The sequence below is a fragment of the Podarcis filfolensis genome, assembly GCF_964270895.1.
Source record: "Podarcis filfolensis genome assembly, chromosome: Z".
NCBI lineage: Eukaryota > Metazoa > Chordata > Lepidosauria > Squamata > Lacertidae > Podarcis > Podarcis filfolensis.
Window position 1 is genome coordinate 49,669,180 of NC_139617.1, and position 17,048 is coordinate 49,686,227.

A 17,048-nucleotide genomic window follows, 5' to 3' on the forward strand; every position below is an offset into this window, starting at 1 on the left:
CTAAAAGATAAGACACGACACAGCATTCTATAAAAGTATAAAAAGGTTTACTCACGCATCATTCTGTTCACAATCAGATCCCAGAAGGCAGACTTAGCATAGAAAAGTAACATATACCTATCAGTAAAGCGAGATGAGCGCCGCAACCGCAGAGTTGTCCGTGACTGGACCTAATGGTCAGGGGTCCCTTTACCTTTTAGTACTTTTGTTAGGTGGGGGCAGAACCGACGTGATTGGTCAGTTAGTAAAGCATTTCTATTGCTTTAGAAGAGTTTGGATTTTATACCCCGCTTTATCACTACCCGAAGGAGTCTCAAAGCGGCTAACATTCTCCTTTCCCTTCCTCCCCCACAACAAACACTCTGTGAGGTGAGTGGGGCTGAGAGACTTCAGAGAAGTGTGACTGGCCCAAGGTCATCCAGCAGCTGCATGTGGAGGAGCGGGGAAGCAAACCCGGTTCACCAGATTACAAGTCCACCGCTCTTAACCACTACACCACACTGGCTTTACTTGCTCCAGAAGGGGGGCAACTGCCCCACCCATCTATGGCCATGGCCACCTGTCAGGGATTCTTTAGCTGAGATTCCTGCATTGCACGGGGTTGGTCTAGATGACCCTTAGGGTACCTCCCAACCTCACAATTCTAAGGTTCTCTGAAATCTCTCCTAAGCCCCTGTCATGGCTCTTTAAAAATGACTTCATTAGTGGGGAGAATTTTTAGGGCTTTTCTTCTTCAAAACTGCGAGAGGTGGGGCCTGAGAACGGGCTGTCCTTCCATCTCTCCCCCCCCCCCTCCGACTTTGGGTGAATCATACTCCCCCTCCCGGGCTTGGGCCCTTTCCCAGAGAGAAGGAGGGTGAGGCTTTTGTGCCCTGGCTGGGCGGGGCTCTGCCGGCCCCCTTTGGGCAAAGTGCCTGAGGAGGGGGCGGCGGCGGTGTAGAGAGCAGAACTGGCCTCTCTGGACGCGCCTCTGCTACAGCAGTTTGCATCCCGGGCGCTTCCCCGCTTTCAGGACCTTCTCTGCTCGACAGCGCCGTGCGCTGAGTGACACCGACCATGAGGGTGGCCGGGCCGCCTCCCCGCTCCCAGGTGGACAGGTGAGTCGGGGATGGGGCGCTTGGGGGCGTCCTGGGGGCGCTCGCCTCCCTATATTTCCATGCGCCCCCACGGAGTTCGCTGTGCTTCGACGGTCGGGCGCTGTCAGGGTTTAAGCAGAGGCTCTGCATGTTCGGAAGAGCCGAGGGGCGGCCGGCCGCCCGCTTTAAAGGCCCTTCCGACGGCCACCTTTGCGCAGCGCCGGGCACACGGTCCTCAAAGCAGTCGTCGACCGTGGCGAGTGAGGAAGGATAACGCATCACCCACCTCCCGGGGCGCTAGAGTTGTGGGGAGCGGTGGAATTCCAGAGCCCCAGGAAAGATGGACAGGAGACACTTGGGCGGAATCAAGCTTCTGTTCAAGGGCCAGCGGCTGCCCTCCACTGCCCGCGAGGTGCCAACCGCTGCCTGGGAAGAGTGAAGCAGCCCAGGTGGCTCAGACAAGCGAGCCAAACCACATTTAGAGAGGGCCGCGGGGGGTGCGCGCGCGCGATCTTCAAAAAAGCTCTGCTGGCAGGTTCTCCATCTTCCAGAGAGCTCTGAAACTGAGCCTCTCTGGTGCATTTGGGTCGCCTCTTGCGTTCTGAGACCTGGGTCCACCGAGACAGCGCCCCCTTCCCCCTCCCTGGAGCCCAGGTCCTTCTCCCCTTCTGTACAGCCTCGGGGTGCCCAGAGTTAAGGGGTTTTCTCTCCTTCACGCAGAGAATGAAATCTGGCAAGCTGGTCGGCATGGTCTGCAGACTCTCGGCGCCTGGCTCTCTGCTTCTCGGACTGCTGGTAAAGTTGCTGGAGGTGGTCGCGGGGGGGGGGGGCGGGCAGACGGCGATCCTTCTGCCCAATGGCTGGGTGGGGGCACCGGTCTCCCGTTCAAGGCTCCCGTGGGTCACGGACTGGACCAATTCGTGAAGTGGTGGACTTTCAGGGGCCCTTCTCTGCCTCCACAGCTGGAAGCAGCAAGGATTCTGAATTTTAGTTGCTGGAAACTGCGGGAAGAGAGAGTGGTCTTGCGCTCCGGTCCTGCTTGCAGGCTTCCCGCAGCAAGAGGCAATGGGTTGGTCACTGTGAGAACAGGATTGCTGGTCTAGATAGTCCTCCTTTGGCCCCTCCTCATGCTCTGATGTGGGATGCAGGTGGGTTAAACCACAGAGCCCAGGACTTGCCGATCAGAAGGTCGGCAGTTCCAATCCCCGCGACGGGGTGAGCTCTCATTGCTCGGTCCCAGCTCCTGCCAACCTAGCAGTTCGAAAGCACTTAAAAGTGCAAGTAGATAAAGAGGTACCACTCCGGCGGGAAGGTAAGCGGCGTTTCTGTGCACTGCTCTGGTTCGCCAGAAGTGGCTTAGTCATGCTGGCCACATGACCTGGAAGCTGTACACTGGCTCCCTCGGCCAATAAAGCGAGATAAGCGCCCCAACCCCAGAGTTGGCCACGACTGGACCTAACGGTCAGGGGTCCCTTTACCATGCTCTGATGTGGAGGTTTGGAGGACGGGTAACAAACAAGACAAAGCTTGCCTGCCTTAAAGGTCAACAAATGCTTGCCATCAACCTCCAGAGATTCTAGTCTGCAAACGCTGCAGTTAAGTCCTTCCAGGTCTTATTGAGTGGGGTGAGGAGGGGTCTTTTAAGGTGGTTATGTGTATTACCTTACTTGCTTCAAAAAATATTTTTATTACATTTATATCCCTTTTTTTTCTCCATGAACCCTAGGGTGGTGTCCATGGTCCTCCCCTTCCTTGTTGAATCTTCACAACAGCCCTGTGAGGTAGGCTAGGTTGAGAAGCAGTGATTGGCCCAATGTTCTTCAGTGGTTCTGCCCTACTTTCCAAAAAGCGCTTTGCTGTCCTTACTCTTTGCATTCATGTCCCCCCTGTTCCTCCAGGAGCTCAAGGCTCTCGTCCACAAAACAGCCCTGCCAGGTAGGCTAGGCTGAGAGGCAGAGGCTGCCCCCCCCCCAGGGGAACTTCATGGGGGAGCAGGGATCTGAAGCCTGGCTTCCCTTGTCCTTGTCCAACCTGCTAACTGGCTCTCGAAGCCCCTCCTGGTCCCTCTGCGGAGTGGGGCCCTGCCCCTGCATGCCTGCCCCAGATGCTGACCCACAGAAGCTGGTGTCCTAATAAATTTGCCCATTAAAAAAGTTGCAGCAAGGGACTGTTTTTGCCACAGCAGATAAGCCATAAATCTTTGACGGTTTTATCAACCTGCGTCCCCAAGTGCTGTTCAGCCCTGCGGATTGGAGAGCCCTGGCTCTGTCCTGTTCACACAAGCACTTGCCAAGTGAGGCACTTGCAGGATGTCCTGTGCTCAGTTTCCAGAATCCTACAAGTCTAGAAGGCAGCGGGCAAAGTGGTGACTTGGGGGAACAATCTGAAAGTCTTGTGGAACCTTAAAGGCCAAGAAATTTATTGCTGCGACTCCAGCTCACTTTGCCAGGTGCCTGAATTGAAATCTTAGTTGGGGGAAGCGGTATGGTGGGGGCAGAATGGCAAGGAGATGCAATAATTAGTCAGTGACAATTAAGGCTTAAAGGTAAAGGTAAAGGGACCCCTGACCGTTAAGTCCAGTCGCGGACGACTCTGGGGTTGCACGCTCATCTCGCTCTATAAGCCGAGGGAGCCGGCGTTTGTCTGCAGACAGCTTCCGGGTATGTGGCCAGAAGGACTAAGCCGCTTCTGGCGAACCAGAGCAGCTCACGGAAACGCCGTTTACCTTCCCGCCGGAGCGGTACCTATTTATCTACTTGCACTTTGAGGTGCTTTCGAACTGCTAGGTGGGCAGGAGCAGGGACCGAGCAATGGGAGCTCACCCCGTCACGGGGATTCGAACCGCCGACCTTCTGATCGGCAAGCCCTAGGCTCTGTGGTTTAGACTACAGCGCCACCCATGTCCCTTAAATATATATTAAGGCTTAAATATATGTTAAACTGGCACAGCTTTAGTCTTTTACAGTAGCAGGTGGGTGATAATTGACCTAGAAGCCACTGAAGGACACTTTGCTCAGAGGCACTTCATTCAAAGCATTTCCTTCAGCACTTTCACTGGCCACATTGATGAGGGCTAATCTCCTACCCATCCCAAATAAGGTAGTGCACTGTAATGGTTAGAGTCTTGTACTATCACCTGGGAGACCAAGGTTTGAATCCCCCTGCTCCGCCATGCACCTCTCTTGGGGACCTTGGGCCCCTCCCTGCCTCTCAGTCTAACCTGCCTCACAGGGTTGCTGTGGAGATGAACTGAGGAGTGTTGGGTAATATACATTACCTTGAGCTCCTTGGAGGAAAAAGTGGTATAAACATGCAGTAAGTAAGGGAAGGAAGGAAGGAAGGAAGGAAGGAAGGAAGGAAGGAAGGAAGGAATTGCCTTCACCCATTCCTTTGCCACGCAGATTGCTGGCTGATGACTGAGAGGATGGGGGAAAGTCTCCACCAATGTCTCTTTTGCAAGGGGGAGGGGTGGTACTGGTCTTACCTGGGAGAGGCCTGCTCCAAAACACAGCACCTGAGTTTCCTTCACAGGTTGGCCTTCTCCCGAGAAGCACACTGGCGTTCACCATACCATCTGAAAACCTCACTGCAAGGGGTGAGTATCCTGATTCGTGCTTCTGTGCGTTTATTTGCAGAAGTCAGCATCCAAGTTCCTCCCTGGGGCAAGGCAATCTGAGCACGGGGCACCAATTCTGGCCCAACTGCACAGGGGCTGTATTGTTTTTTCCTTGATTTGTTGGCCACTCTGGAAGTGTTTTCAGCTGAACAGCAGGGTAAAAGCACTTTGGATAAAACAAATGATAAAATAATGCCAGCCAAGGGACTTCTGGGCCGAGGAAGTTGAACTCACTTCCATCCCAGAATCCTAGAATCAGAAGGGACCTGGAGGGTCATTTAGTCCAACGCCCTGCAGTCACAGCAGCTACTTTATCTTTCCCTCCCTGTGGTTCCCCTACAGATCCTGGCTCCGTCCCCCGGATCATTGAGATGCTGGGAGACGTGTATGAATACGTGCCCATCCTGCACGACTGGTGGCATGCAGACGGGTACTGCCAGCAGCGCTTTGCTCGGTTGCCATCTGAGCTGGCGTCTCTTGGGGAGAAGCTGCAGTCCCACCAAGTCCAGAGCGCAGTCTGGCTGGATGACCGGGAGGTGTTCCTGCAGAAGCCGAAGCAGAGGCGTGAGTAGAGATACGCTGCGCTATTGAACCTAAGATAAGCCTCCTAGATCAGGTAATGGCCCACCTGGTCCAGCAACCGGCTCTCACAGTACCATGTGCACCTAGATGCCTGTGGGAAACCAGGGAGAAGGACATGGGACCAGAGCCCTCTCCCTCCCCTCCTGTGGTTTCCAGGAACTGGTATTCAGAAGAATGGCTGCCCCCAACCGTGGAGGGCAGAGCACGTGTGATAATAAAACAGAACTTTAAAAGAGGCCACCCACATCAAAAAAGTAACATTCAACAATCATTAGAAGAGTATAAAATAATAATATCAACATATAAAAGTTAAACAGAAATCCACTCAACAGTTACAATCAATAATATCTAAACCATAATCAATAAAACAACGTCAAGCCACAGTACATAGAACAATACAATACACATTGAGAAGCAGAGACTAGAGGGTAGAGCAAGGAAGGAGGCCTTGCCTGATGGAGTCTCTCCCCTCACAGATCTTCCTTCAGGACCAGCTCCCTTATGAGGACTCCCAGGGTTGGAGGGTAGAGCAAGGCAGGTGGAAAGAGGCCTTGCCTGATGGAGTCTTTCCCCTCACAGTCCTTGGTCACATCCCCATCTCTCTCCCCCACCCCCAGGAAATATCTCTGCACCAATCCTGGTCTTCAAGAACAAAACGGACACCAAGTTTGTGAAGGTCTTAGCCGACTTCCCAGAGATGCCCGCCGTGAGTGCCTGCGCCCACGTCCAGTGGGACCCTGAGGCTGTGGAGATCTCCACTGTCTTCTCCTACGCGGTCCCGGCTTTCATCAATGAGTTCCAGCTGCGTGGCTTCGTCGACGAGGATGGCTTCGTCCGGTTTGCCATCATCCTCCATGGCCACCACTCCCCGTACCTGCCCGTTTTTCGTGCCGATGGGCAGTGGCACCACTTCTGTGTCACATGGCAGCATCAGAATGGGGCATGGGCCATCCACGCTGACGGGAAGGAGAAGGCCTCAGCCACAGGGCTTTCAGCCTCCCATGCCGTGGATGGTCACGGGATGTTCATTATCGGGCAAGACCAGGACTCCCTGGGTGGGGCCTTCAAGGAGAAAGAGTCCTTTAGCGGGAACCTCACTGGTTTGCATGTTTGGCGGAGGGTCCTCAGCAGGGAGCAGATGGAGAAAGTCCGCTCCTGCATCCCTATCCAAGAGAGCCTCGTGTTTGCCTGGAGCAGCGACATCCTCGAGGTGGAAGCCAGCATCCAGCAGGCCACAGTGCAGCTCACCTGCCCAGGTAAAGCGCTCTCGGGTTGTGGCTGCACCAGCCGTCTGAATCTGGTCTGTGATGAGCTGGTTGATTTGCATGTCCCTGTTTTCAGTTGGTGTGGCTGGTTATTTGCCTATATTGGATGGGGGGCAGGGGAGGAAGCTGCCCCAGGACAGGGGTGGGGATCCCTGTGGCCTGCAGACCGTGGCCAGTGATGATGGGAGTTGTAGTCCCAACTGGAGGGCCACAGGTTCTCCTCCCTGGTTTAGGAGGCATCTTGGGCTGGAAGGGCTTTGAACTCTCTTGGGTCTCCAGTTCTCACCATTGCAAAATGGGCTTGTTGAGGTAGGTAGGTAGATACCTGCCGGGGTCTTCTTTCTCCAAAGGTTGAAGAAGTCCATGGCGATCAGGTTGTGTGACTCGGCTACCTGCAAGTACACAAATGGCAGAGTGTATTTTGAATAAACTGTGTGAAGCAGGAGCAGATGGCAGGGAGGGGCGATACCTGCGACCAGACATCCTGACGACTGAGTCAACGCCACTTACCTGGAGGCAGTGGGGGAGGGGAGGGGTGGCAGGTAGATGCGGCAAACGCATCAACAGGAGAGCTGGGTGGAATTAAGATACTTTATAAGGACCTAGTAGCAGCGAGTGCCTGGCGCTGCCTGGGAGTTTTTAAAACTAAAAATAGCGTGATTTGGGACCCATGACACCAAAATTGGGTAAACTCATGCCAAAGTCGCGTTTTGGTCTGATGTCTTGATTCAAAGCAGCACCTAGAATCCTAGATGGAGAATGCTGTTCTTCTTCTAGCCCAATGGTTGCCTTTAATTTGATTTTGAATTGATTTTAGAATGAATTGATTTTAGAATGCTGTGTTACTTTTATTATTGTTAGCCGCTCTGAGCCCGGCTTCAGCTGGGGAGGGCGGGATATAAATAAAATTTTATCATTATTATTATTCTCTCCCAGGGCCTGTGGAGGAATGCCGAATGTTTCAGGTCGTCCAGGGAAGCCTCGCTTATGCTCCTTGCCTGCAGCTGCTGCCTTTTGTCTGCCATTACAAAAAAGGTACAGCGGTTCTGACTATCCTTATCTCCAGACTCAAACTCCAGACCCACGGCCCCCATTCCTTTGTGCCAGCAATCTGTGGGCCAGAGGGGAGTGGGTGGAGCAACAGGTGTGACTCTTACTTTGGTCAGTATGGTCCCATCTGCACAGTGCATTAAAAGCACCCCCCAAAAAATAAGAATAATGGGAACTGTAGTCCACTGAGAGTCCTGAGAGTTCTTAAAAGCCCCCCTATTCCTCTCACAAAGCCACAATTACCAGAGTGGTTCACCCCCTCTTGCCGTTAATTAAAACACAAGCCACTTTTTATTAATGGGAATGTTTATTTGATCACGATAATTGGATATTTATTTATTTATATGAATGCTCATGTTCCTCAATCTCATGCCAAAGTGCCACAAGGCTGGGAGCCAGGGGTCAGATTCCACTTCCTCTGGAAGAGAGTTCCAAGGTTTTGGAGCCAGCACTGGGAAGGCCCTGCCATGCCTTGTTCAGCAAGGAAACTGCGCCTCTGAAGCAGGTCTTCATCACTGGGTTGGTTTCCAGGGAAGAAGGGGTCCTTTTGGTATCTCCAGCTGTTGGATCAGCCTGGATTTGTGGCCAGAGTGTCAGACTGGGGCCTTGAGAGACACCGGTTCCCCCCTTGACCACAAGAGAGACAACTCCCCCCTTGACCACAAAGTGCTCTGGGTGACTTTGGGCCAGTTGCTCTCTTTTGACCTTGTCTACCTTGCAAGGCTGTGGAAAGAATTATTATTATTATTATTATTATTATTATTATTATTATTATTATTAAAATTTATATGCCATCCTGCATCTGAAGGGCAGTTTACAACATGAAAATACAACATGAAAACACAAATTACATAGCATAATAGCAAAACAACAACACCCCTCCCCCGTTATCACACTTAAAAGGCCGTAGATGGCTTAATCAGCCAAAACCCTGGTGGAAGAGGAATGTTTTTGCCTGGCTCCATGAAATGGGCAAGGTACTAACTTTGTAAACCACCTTCCACAACCTGTCAGGAGTTCAGCCTACACTCGAGTAGGACCCTGGCAGAGACACGTGCCCGACTGGCATGTTCCCTCCCTCCTGGTCTTCCGTTCAGGAGCTTCAAAAGCTTTCTTCAGCCCGAACATCACAGCGACCGATGCCAACCGACACCAGCACACTTAGGGATCCGCAGAGTTTGCACATGGCTTGCGTGACAGAGCTCAGCAACTCAGCATGTTGGCTAATCTACTTTATTTACATATTCAGTGGTGCCTCGCAAGATGAAATTAATTTGTTCCACGAATTTTTTCGTCTAGCGAATTTTTCGTCTTGCGAAGCACAAAATCCCATAGGAATGCATTGAAAATCAATCAATGCGTTCCTATGGTCAAAAAAAGTCCAAACAAAGCCAAATTTGGTACAACAAGAGTTTATTAAGTGCTCTTTAAAGTCACACATTCTGTAAAGAGCATTTCAAAATTCAAACCCAGAATTTTTTAAAAAAAACAGCAGAGTGGCCCAATGGTCACAGAAAATCATAAAAATGCAGGAAAAAACCACAAGCTTCCAGATTCTTGCAAACCCCTCCCCAACTGTTCCCCCAGCCACCCAGCACACAGAAATTCAAATCCAGAATTTTTTTAAAAAAACAGCAGAGTGGCCCAATGGTCACAGAAAATCATAAAAATGCAGGGGGGAAAAACAAGCTTCCAGATTCTTGCAAACCCCTCCCCAACACCAAGTCCTTGAATTCCAAACACCCCAACCCAAAATCCAAAACCCCCCAAAAAAGTTTTAAAAGCTTAACTTACCAAATGGCTGCAAAAGAAGTTTTGGAAAAGCTTCAAAAATCACCAAAGTCTTTAAAAACCTCAAAAAAGGCTACTATGTACACTGCGTTCTATGAGTTGCTCCTCGAAGTCAAGTCGCAACTGTATTAACGGTGTTAAGAAAAAGGAAACAAACTTGCAAGACGTTTTTGTCTTGCGAAGCAAGCCCATAGGGAAATTCGTCTTGCGAAGCAGCTCAAAAAACGGAAAACCCTTTCGTCTAGCGAGTTTTCTGTCTGCGAGGCATTCGTCTTGCGGGGCACCACTGTAAACACACACGGAGCACTGCAACATGGCTCCCTCTCTCTCTAGCATCAGACACCAAAGATAAAAAGCAAAAAGGACCACTTCACGGAACACAGGAACACAAACATCCTGTGTCCGTCACTTCCCACTCTGTGGAGTCAAAACATACACCGTCATGTGATAGACAACAATCCCATGACTGCAATCATGGAGCTGGAATTCTAACACAACCTTCCATTGCATGTCTGTTGTTTTCCCCTCAGATCTTTATTTGCAGTTGAAGAAAACACAGTCGAAACCTGTCCCACAGCTCATAGCTCAGGTTAATGCACGAGCGAATGCGACAGTGGTGAGTCTAAAGCACTGGCCTCATCCCAGACTCCTGAGGGCTTGCACCTGTGGCCCAGCACCACTGTGTTGCTGGCCAGGCCTCATGGGCCCTGGAGCCTTTTCTCAGCCTTTTTCTCCTTACAAAACTAGCGTAATTTGTTGATTACAGTGGCTCTTCAAATAGTTCGTATATTTCTTCCAATCTTCTGTAAATCTCTGGTCCTGCAGGTTTCGAATCCTTCCTGTCATTTTGTCCAGTTCCGTGTAGTCCATTAATTTCGTCTGCCGTTCTTCTTTTGTCGGAATTTCTTCTTGCTTCCATTTCTGGGCTAACAATACTCTTGCCACTGTTGTTGCATATAAGAACAATTTAACGTCTTGTCTATTAATATCCTCACCTATAATACCAAGTAAAAATGCTTCTGGTTTTTTAAAGAATGTACATTTCAACATCTTTTTCATCTCATTATATATCATTTCCCAGAAGTTTTTTACTTTCTTACATTCCCACCTTCAGGATGAATTCTGGCAGGGGCCATTCGTAGCTCTGCCTGGAGATGTTGATGGGGGGGGGGGGACTGAATCTGGAACCTTCCTCACCCAAAGCCAGGGCTCTTTCACTGAGCCACAGCTCTGGGAACACGTGATGAGTGTCTAGCCTTGTCTCAGGAGACCCACCGTGGGCAAAGCTTCTTAAAGTCTGGTTGTGGGGCACAGGCATCTATTGGCACATCTTCTCATCTCACCTCTCCACATTGCCCCTCTTTCCTCCCACCCCCTGGATTTGTGGCTTCCCCACACACTTTCCCCTAAAGTGCCTTCAGCTTGTGGGCTGCTCCCAACCCAAAGTCCCCGTATAACAGATTTTGGACGCACTGCTACTAAAAAATACTTCAAAAGCGGCTTTGTGCAGACAGGGCCGTCTTACCCACAGGCGCTAGAGGCGCAGGGTACCCGGGTGCCAGGCTCTCAGGGGCGCCAGGCTGAGAGTCTAGGGCTTGAGAGTTGAGTCTGGGGAAGAGCCTGCCCGTCGGTCGGAGCGCCGCGGTGGGCTCTTCTCCTGCAGTGAGTGTGGGGGCGACTGAGCCAGCGAGATGCTGAGGTGGCTGGCCAGCTCTGCTCTCCTGCGCGCCTGGGACTGGGCAACCTGGGGGGCGGACGCCAGGTGGATCTTTGCACCCCGGCACCGCATATGCTTAAGACAGACCTGTGTGCAAATCACATGCATCTTGGTGGATTTTTCCAAAAGGGGAGGCATACACAAACCCCTTCACCCACCCTGCCCCCATTTACCGTATTTTTCGCTCTATAAGACGCACCAGACCACAAGACGCACCTAGTTTTTGGAGGAGGGAAACAAGAAAAAAAATATTCTGAATCTCAGGAGCCAGAACAGCAAGAGGGATCACTGCGCAGTGAAAGCAGCAATCCCTCTTGCTGTTCTGGCTTCTGGGATAGCTGCGCAGCCTGCATTCGCTCCATAAGAGGCACACACATTTCCCCTTACTTTTTAGGAGGGAAAAAGTGAGCCTTATAGAGCAAAAAATATGGTAGTCCCCTTCTCTAACCTGGGGGGGTCTTGTTTCTGGCTACAGATTCCCGAGAGTGTCTTCCAGGCAGAAGCCCGAGGCGTGGACGTTTCAGTAGCCGCTGGTTACCTAGGGGTGGTGGAGACTGTCCTGACGGACGCGGAGCCTCCATCTCTGGAGGCAGCTGCTCTTCTGGGCATCTTGCAACTGCTGAAGGAGGTCTCAGATTTAGATGCCAACGAGCCGCAGGAACTGGCAATGCTGGAGCAGCTGGGGCAGCACTACGTGGCAGTTGCCGGGGCAATCCTGGAGGAGCAGAACGCTGAGGAGTGGTCCGAAATAAAGCCGGTAAAATCATGGCTTCCTAGAAGTAAGGGGGACGGGTCTGGTGAGCCCCAACATTTGAGGCAGAAAATCCAGAAAGCTGAAGCAGCCCTGATAGTCCACCATCCCTTTCTGTCCTTGAGAGTATGTGGTCAGACCAGGACCCATGGGAGACCCTAGGGCTATGAAGATGACAGAGGTGACCTTGGAAGGCAATGCAAGTCTCTTAGTAATGTTGATGGCATTTGACCATTGTACTGCAGAGAGTGTATTAACTTATGGTCTCTGTGTGTGGTTTGGGAGCTGCACGGTCAGGGGAAAAACAACGCTGTCCAGGGTTGTAAAGACTGCGGAGAGAATAATTGGGTGCACTCTTCCCACCTTGGATCAAATCTACACTTCCAGGTGCCATAAGAAAGCTGCAGAGATAGCGCAGGATAGTGCGCACCCCGGAAATGATCTTTTTCAGCTTCTGCCTTCTGGGTTATAAAGACTAGGACTAGCCGCCTGAGAAACAGTTTCTACCGAAGTGCAATTCTGGTTTGAAACGCAGTATAAGGAGTCTCTATAGGAGTATGTTGTATTTTAAAATGGGGTTTCAGAGTTTTTAGGGGGGGTTGAATGTCTTATGTAGATTTTTCAATTTCATTGTTCTGTATGGGACAATGACAATAAAGATATTGTATCATATCATAGTCCCACTGACCTCACAGGGTGGTTGTTGGGGGGTTAAACACGGAGGGGATACCTGGAGTAACTGAGAGGTTTTTTTAACGGGGTGGGGGGAGGTGGGATAGAAACACAATAAATAAACAAACACTAGATGGTTGTCCGGCCTCTGCTGGAAGATTTTCAGGAAGGTAGAAATATATAAGGAAATAAATATCCCTGGGTACACACCTTAATTAAATGAGTTGCATCACACTTACGCTCACAGCAGTTAGGCTTCTGGGCAGAATTTTACGCAACTAAATATGTACTTTATTACATGATTTACTACATTATTCCACAACATCCAAGGAAACGCAATTCAGTTTGGAAGGGCAGCTCATAGAATCAAAGGACAGCAGAGTTGGAAGGGATCCTAGGGGTCATCTAGTCCAATCCCAATTGGTTCCATATCATTGTCAGGCTGAAGGCAACAAAGGCGAATACCAATCATGTTCATTGATTTCTGCTCCAGACATGGGGCAAATAAGCAAACTCTGCTTCCGTTTCCATCAGGATTATCTGGCGCCTCATACCACCTCCCTCTGTGTGACTGGCTCCATTCTTAAACCCTCCCTGCTATCAAGAATCTTCCCTAATCTTTGACCGAAATCTACCCTCCAGTAGCTTAAGCAGCAGAGAAGTCATAGAATCATAGAACCGTCTGTTATGTACTGAGTTGAAAAGGATCCAAACTGCAGCAGTCTGATTGGTCCTAGAACAATAGGATCCAAAAGGCAGCAGTCTGATTGGTCCTAGAACAATAGGGTTCAGAATGCAGCAGTCTGATTGGTCCTAGAACAATGCAACAGTATGATTGGTTGGCAGGAACCACCCAATCATGCTCCAGATAGAAGTGAATCCACAACCTGATTGGCCTACAGTAGAATTCCGGAATTAGCCAATCATGTGCAGCCATTGTGTAAATAATGTATATAAAGCAGATACCTTGAGCGGACTTTCATTCATTCATTCCTCCTCACCACTATGAGCTGAATAAAGAGCATGAAATCACTTTGCGACTCTGAGTATATTTCACCGTCGTACAGTTGGAAGGGACCCCAGGGGCCATTTCGTTCCAGCCCCAGCAATGCATTAAACAGCCTTTGCTCTCTTCAATGGGGCAGCCCCTCAGAGATTGGAAGAGTGCAATAATAATAATAATAATAATAATAATAATAATAATAAGAAGAAGAAGAAGAAGAAGAAGAAGAAGAAGAAGAAGAAGAAGAAGGCAGCCCTGTTCAGGGAAGTTTTGAATGTGTGACATTTTAATGCATTTTTAATCTTTGTTTGAAGCCACCCAGAGTGGCTGGGGTGACCCAGCCAGATGGGTGGGGTACTAATAATAATAATAATAATAATAATAATAATAATAATAATTTATTTGCTTCCAACAAAATATTAAAATACAGTAATGCATCAAACATTCAAAGTTTCCCTAAATAGGGCTGCCTTCAGATGTCTTCTAAAAGTCTGGTCGTTGTTCTTCTCTTTGATATCTGACAGGAGGGCGTTCAACAGGGCGGGCGCCACCACCGAGAAGGCCCTCTGCCTGGTTCCCTGTAACTTGGCTTCTTGCAGTGAGGGAACCGTCAGAAGGCCCTCGGTGCTGGACCTCAGTGTCCAGGCAAAACGATGGAGGTGGAGACACTCCTTCAGATATACTGGACCGAGGCCGTTTAGGGCTTCAAGGTCAACACCAACACTTTGAATTGTGCTCAGAAATGTCCTGGGAGCCAGTGTAGGTCTTGAGCTCCCTGCAGGAGGAGGGCCAGGGAAGCCCATGGGCAAAGTTGGATGATGATGATGATGATGATGATGATGATGATGATGATAAGGTTTGGGCAGCTGCTCCTGTGCTTCTCAGATCCTTGATGGACCCATGACAGTTGTGGAAAACATGGACAAGATGGTTTCCAGCCTCCATCAGCTCCTGAGTGCAGAGAGGCCCAAAGTCACCATCCGGAGTAAGAACGTTGGTGAGTAGCAGCAAGGCTCTGGGTTGCAAGGGGGAGGAAGAGCCTGGGGAATTGTCAAAGCAAATGTGATGCCAGAAATTCAGTAGGAAAGGAATTGAAAATAAAACTGTGAATATCCTAATGCTGTTACTCAAATCTGTGGTGCATCCCCCACAGTACTGTGTAGAGTAAAGGTAAAGGTAAAAGGTAAAGGGACCCCTGACCATTAGGTCCAGTCATGGCCGACTCTGGGGTTGCGGCGCTCATCTCGCTTTATTGGCCGAGGGAGCCGGCGTACAGCTTCCGGGTCATGTGGCCAGCATGACTAAGCCGCTTCTGGCGAACCAGAGCCCACTCTCTTGGGGGCCCCCCAAAATTTAAAGGAAAAAAACCCTGGGTGTACATTTCCAAAATATGAGATAAAAAGCAAGTAAAATAAAACCTACATACAGTTAGAGCTTAATAATTATTTCACTATTAATATACTTCTTCTTAATTGTATTTCACTATTAATATACTTTTTATTAATTGTATTTCAATTCAACCATTACTTTGATAAAATACATATTTTGTTACATGCAAATGGCGTGAGATACCTATTAAGTCCATTAATTAACCATATAGCATATATTCAACACAAAAAAGCAGTGACAGTTTGTTGTTGACAAAGGACAGCTGGACATATAAAGGGCCCCATTACCTTCAGGAGCTGATGGCCTCACCAAACCTAAATCTTACATGAAGGCTGCAGGAGTGAGGAAGCTTTTTCAGCTCGGGGGCCAACATTCCTTCTGGTTAGCCTTCTGAGGGCCACATGCCAGAAGCGTAGGTGGAGCAACTACTATAAATAATTGCCTTTGTGCGGTAGGTTCGTTCCTACACACTCTCTCACACACTGCCCTGGTGCTCGGATCCTGCTCGAGGGTTCCCTACTAAGGCATCTGATTGGCTGCTGTGGGAACAGGGCTAGATGGACCATTGGGTGGGGTGCCAACTTGAATAAAATATTGTGGGGGGGCCAGATAAGCCCCACCTTGCATAACTGATCACATGGCGCAGTGCGCGCACACACCATTGGAATGGGAATGTCCATCCACTTTGTGGAGGCCTGGCCCCACAAATATTTTATTGTGGGGGCCGAAACCCCATGGCCCCTGTGAATAGGCTCCTGCGCCTTTGGCCTGACCCAGCAGCCAAAGAACAGCTCTTCTCAGCCTGTTCTCAAGCAGGCTGCGATTTCTTAAGAGCCAAGATTTCAGGCTATTGTAACAGGCCATTTTCAGCCTGCAGGTTAGAGCTGGGTGACAGCAATGATCTGCAGCCACAAATGGCCTCCTATTTAACACCCTCTTAAGTGTTTTAGACTACAAGTCCCATCAGCTCCAGCCAGCATGGCCAATGGGAGTTGTAGTCCAACAACATTTTGAAGATCAGCCAGGATGGTGACGTTTGACGCAGGTGCCACAAGAGGGCGCCGTGTGGAAGAGGAGATACTGAGTTATTTGGTTTTGCAATTTATCTTGAGCTATGATAAGAAAATGACACTGATTGCAGATAAAAAAATGCACCGATTATACTCAAGGGCACAGCGCATAACTTACTTATCTTCACAAAAAGAGGAAAGTTTTTTCTCCGCAAGCGAGCATTTTTCTGAGGCTAAGTCACAGCAGGAACATATTTTTGCCCCAATTATTTATAAAGGGGGGTGGTCAGTGGGAAGAAGAGGTCTCGAGTACAAAGCAAGGCTACTTTGCTAGGGCAGACCTACCAAGTGAAATATTGAGCAGAATTCTGTCCCCCCACTGTTAGACTAACAATGCATGAATTGGAAAAAACTTATGTCATCTGGTATAACTTAATTTCTAAATTTGTTATGGGGTTAAGCATTATTGGGCCCACACATGTAGACGCTCTTTCCCTGCTCATAGATGTGCAGAGATGTTTTTAAGTGAGAAAAGCGTGGCGCTCTTGTGTGGCGAAGGGGTTGTATTCAGGAGAGCCTCTCGCCTCCCCTTCCTTGCTGCAACTGCTGCCAGCTGACTCTGACTTGATGGTTAGATATATGCTCTTTAAAAAGGTAAAGGACCATTAGGTCCAGTCGTGGCTGACTCTGGGGTTGCGGCGCTCATCTCGCTTTACTGGCCGAGGGAGCTGGCATACAACTTCCGGCTCATGTGGCCAGCAGGACTAAGCCGCTTCTGGCGAACCAGAGCAGCGCACAGAAACAGTGTTTACCTTCCTGCTGGAGCGGCACCTATTGATCTACTTGCGCTTGGACGTGCTTTCGAACTGCTAGGTTGGCAGGAGCAGGGACCGAGCAACGGGAGCTCACCCCATTGCAAGGATTCGAACCACCGACCTCCTGATCGGCAAGTCCTAGGCTCTGTGGTTTAACCCACAGCGCCACCCGCGTCCCTAATATATGCCACTTTTTCTGGGTCCAAATGCCCGAGGAATTCCTTTCAGGAGAAATGGCTCTCAGGCTTCCACATCAGTTTTCCTATCACTCTTCTCCTGCATTCCCACATGTGATTTTCCCTTTCTCATGA

The 17,048-nt window shown here is 49.8% G+C and overlaps 1 protein-coding gene across 1 annotated transcript in view; it reads left to right on the forward strand.

Moving 5' to 3' along the window:
• The first annotated feature begins 961 nt into the window (after positions 1-961).
• ADGRD2 (adhesion G protein-coupled receptor D2) overlaps positions 962-17,048 on the forward strand; it is a 63,188-nt gene continuing 47,101 nt past the window's right edge. Inside the window, exons 1-9 of the mRNA XM_083597221.1 lie at positions 962-1,097; positions 1,797-1,871; positions 4,608-4,671; positions 5,035-5,256; positions 5,892-6,530; positions 7,476-7,574; positions 9,911-9,996; positions 11,573-11,854; positions 14,409-14,520. Coding sequence (XP_083453347.1) covers positions 1,800-1,871; positions 4,608-4,671; positions 5,035-5,256; positions 5,892-6,530; positions 7,476-7,574; positions 9,911-9,996; positions 11,573-11,854; positions 14,409-14,520 — 1,576 coding nt within the window. The 5' untranslated portion in view covers positions 962-1,097; positions 1,797-1,799. The remainder of the gene's footprint in view (positions 1,098-1,796; positions 1,872-4,607; positions 4,672-5,034; positions 5,257-5,891; positions 6,531-7,475; positions 7,575-9,910; positions 9,997-11,572; positions 11,855-14,408; positions 14,521-17,048) is intronic.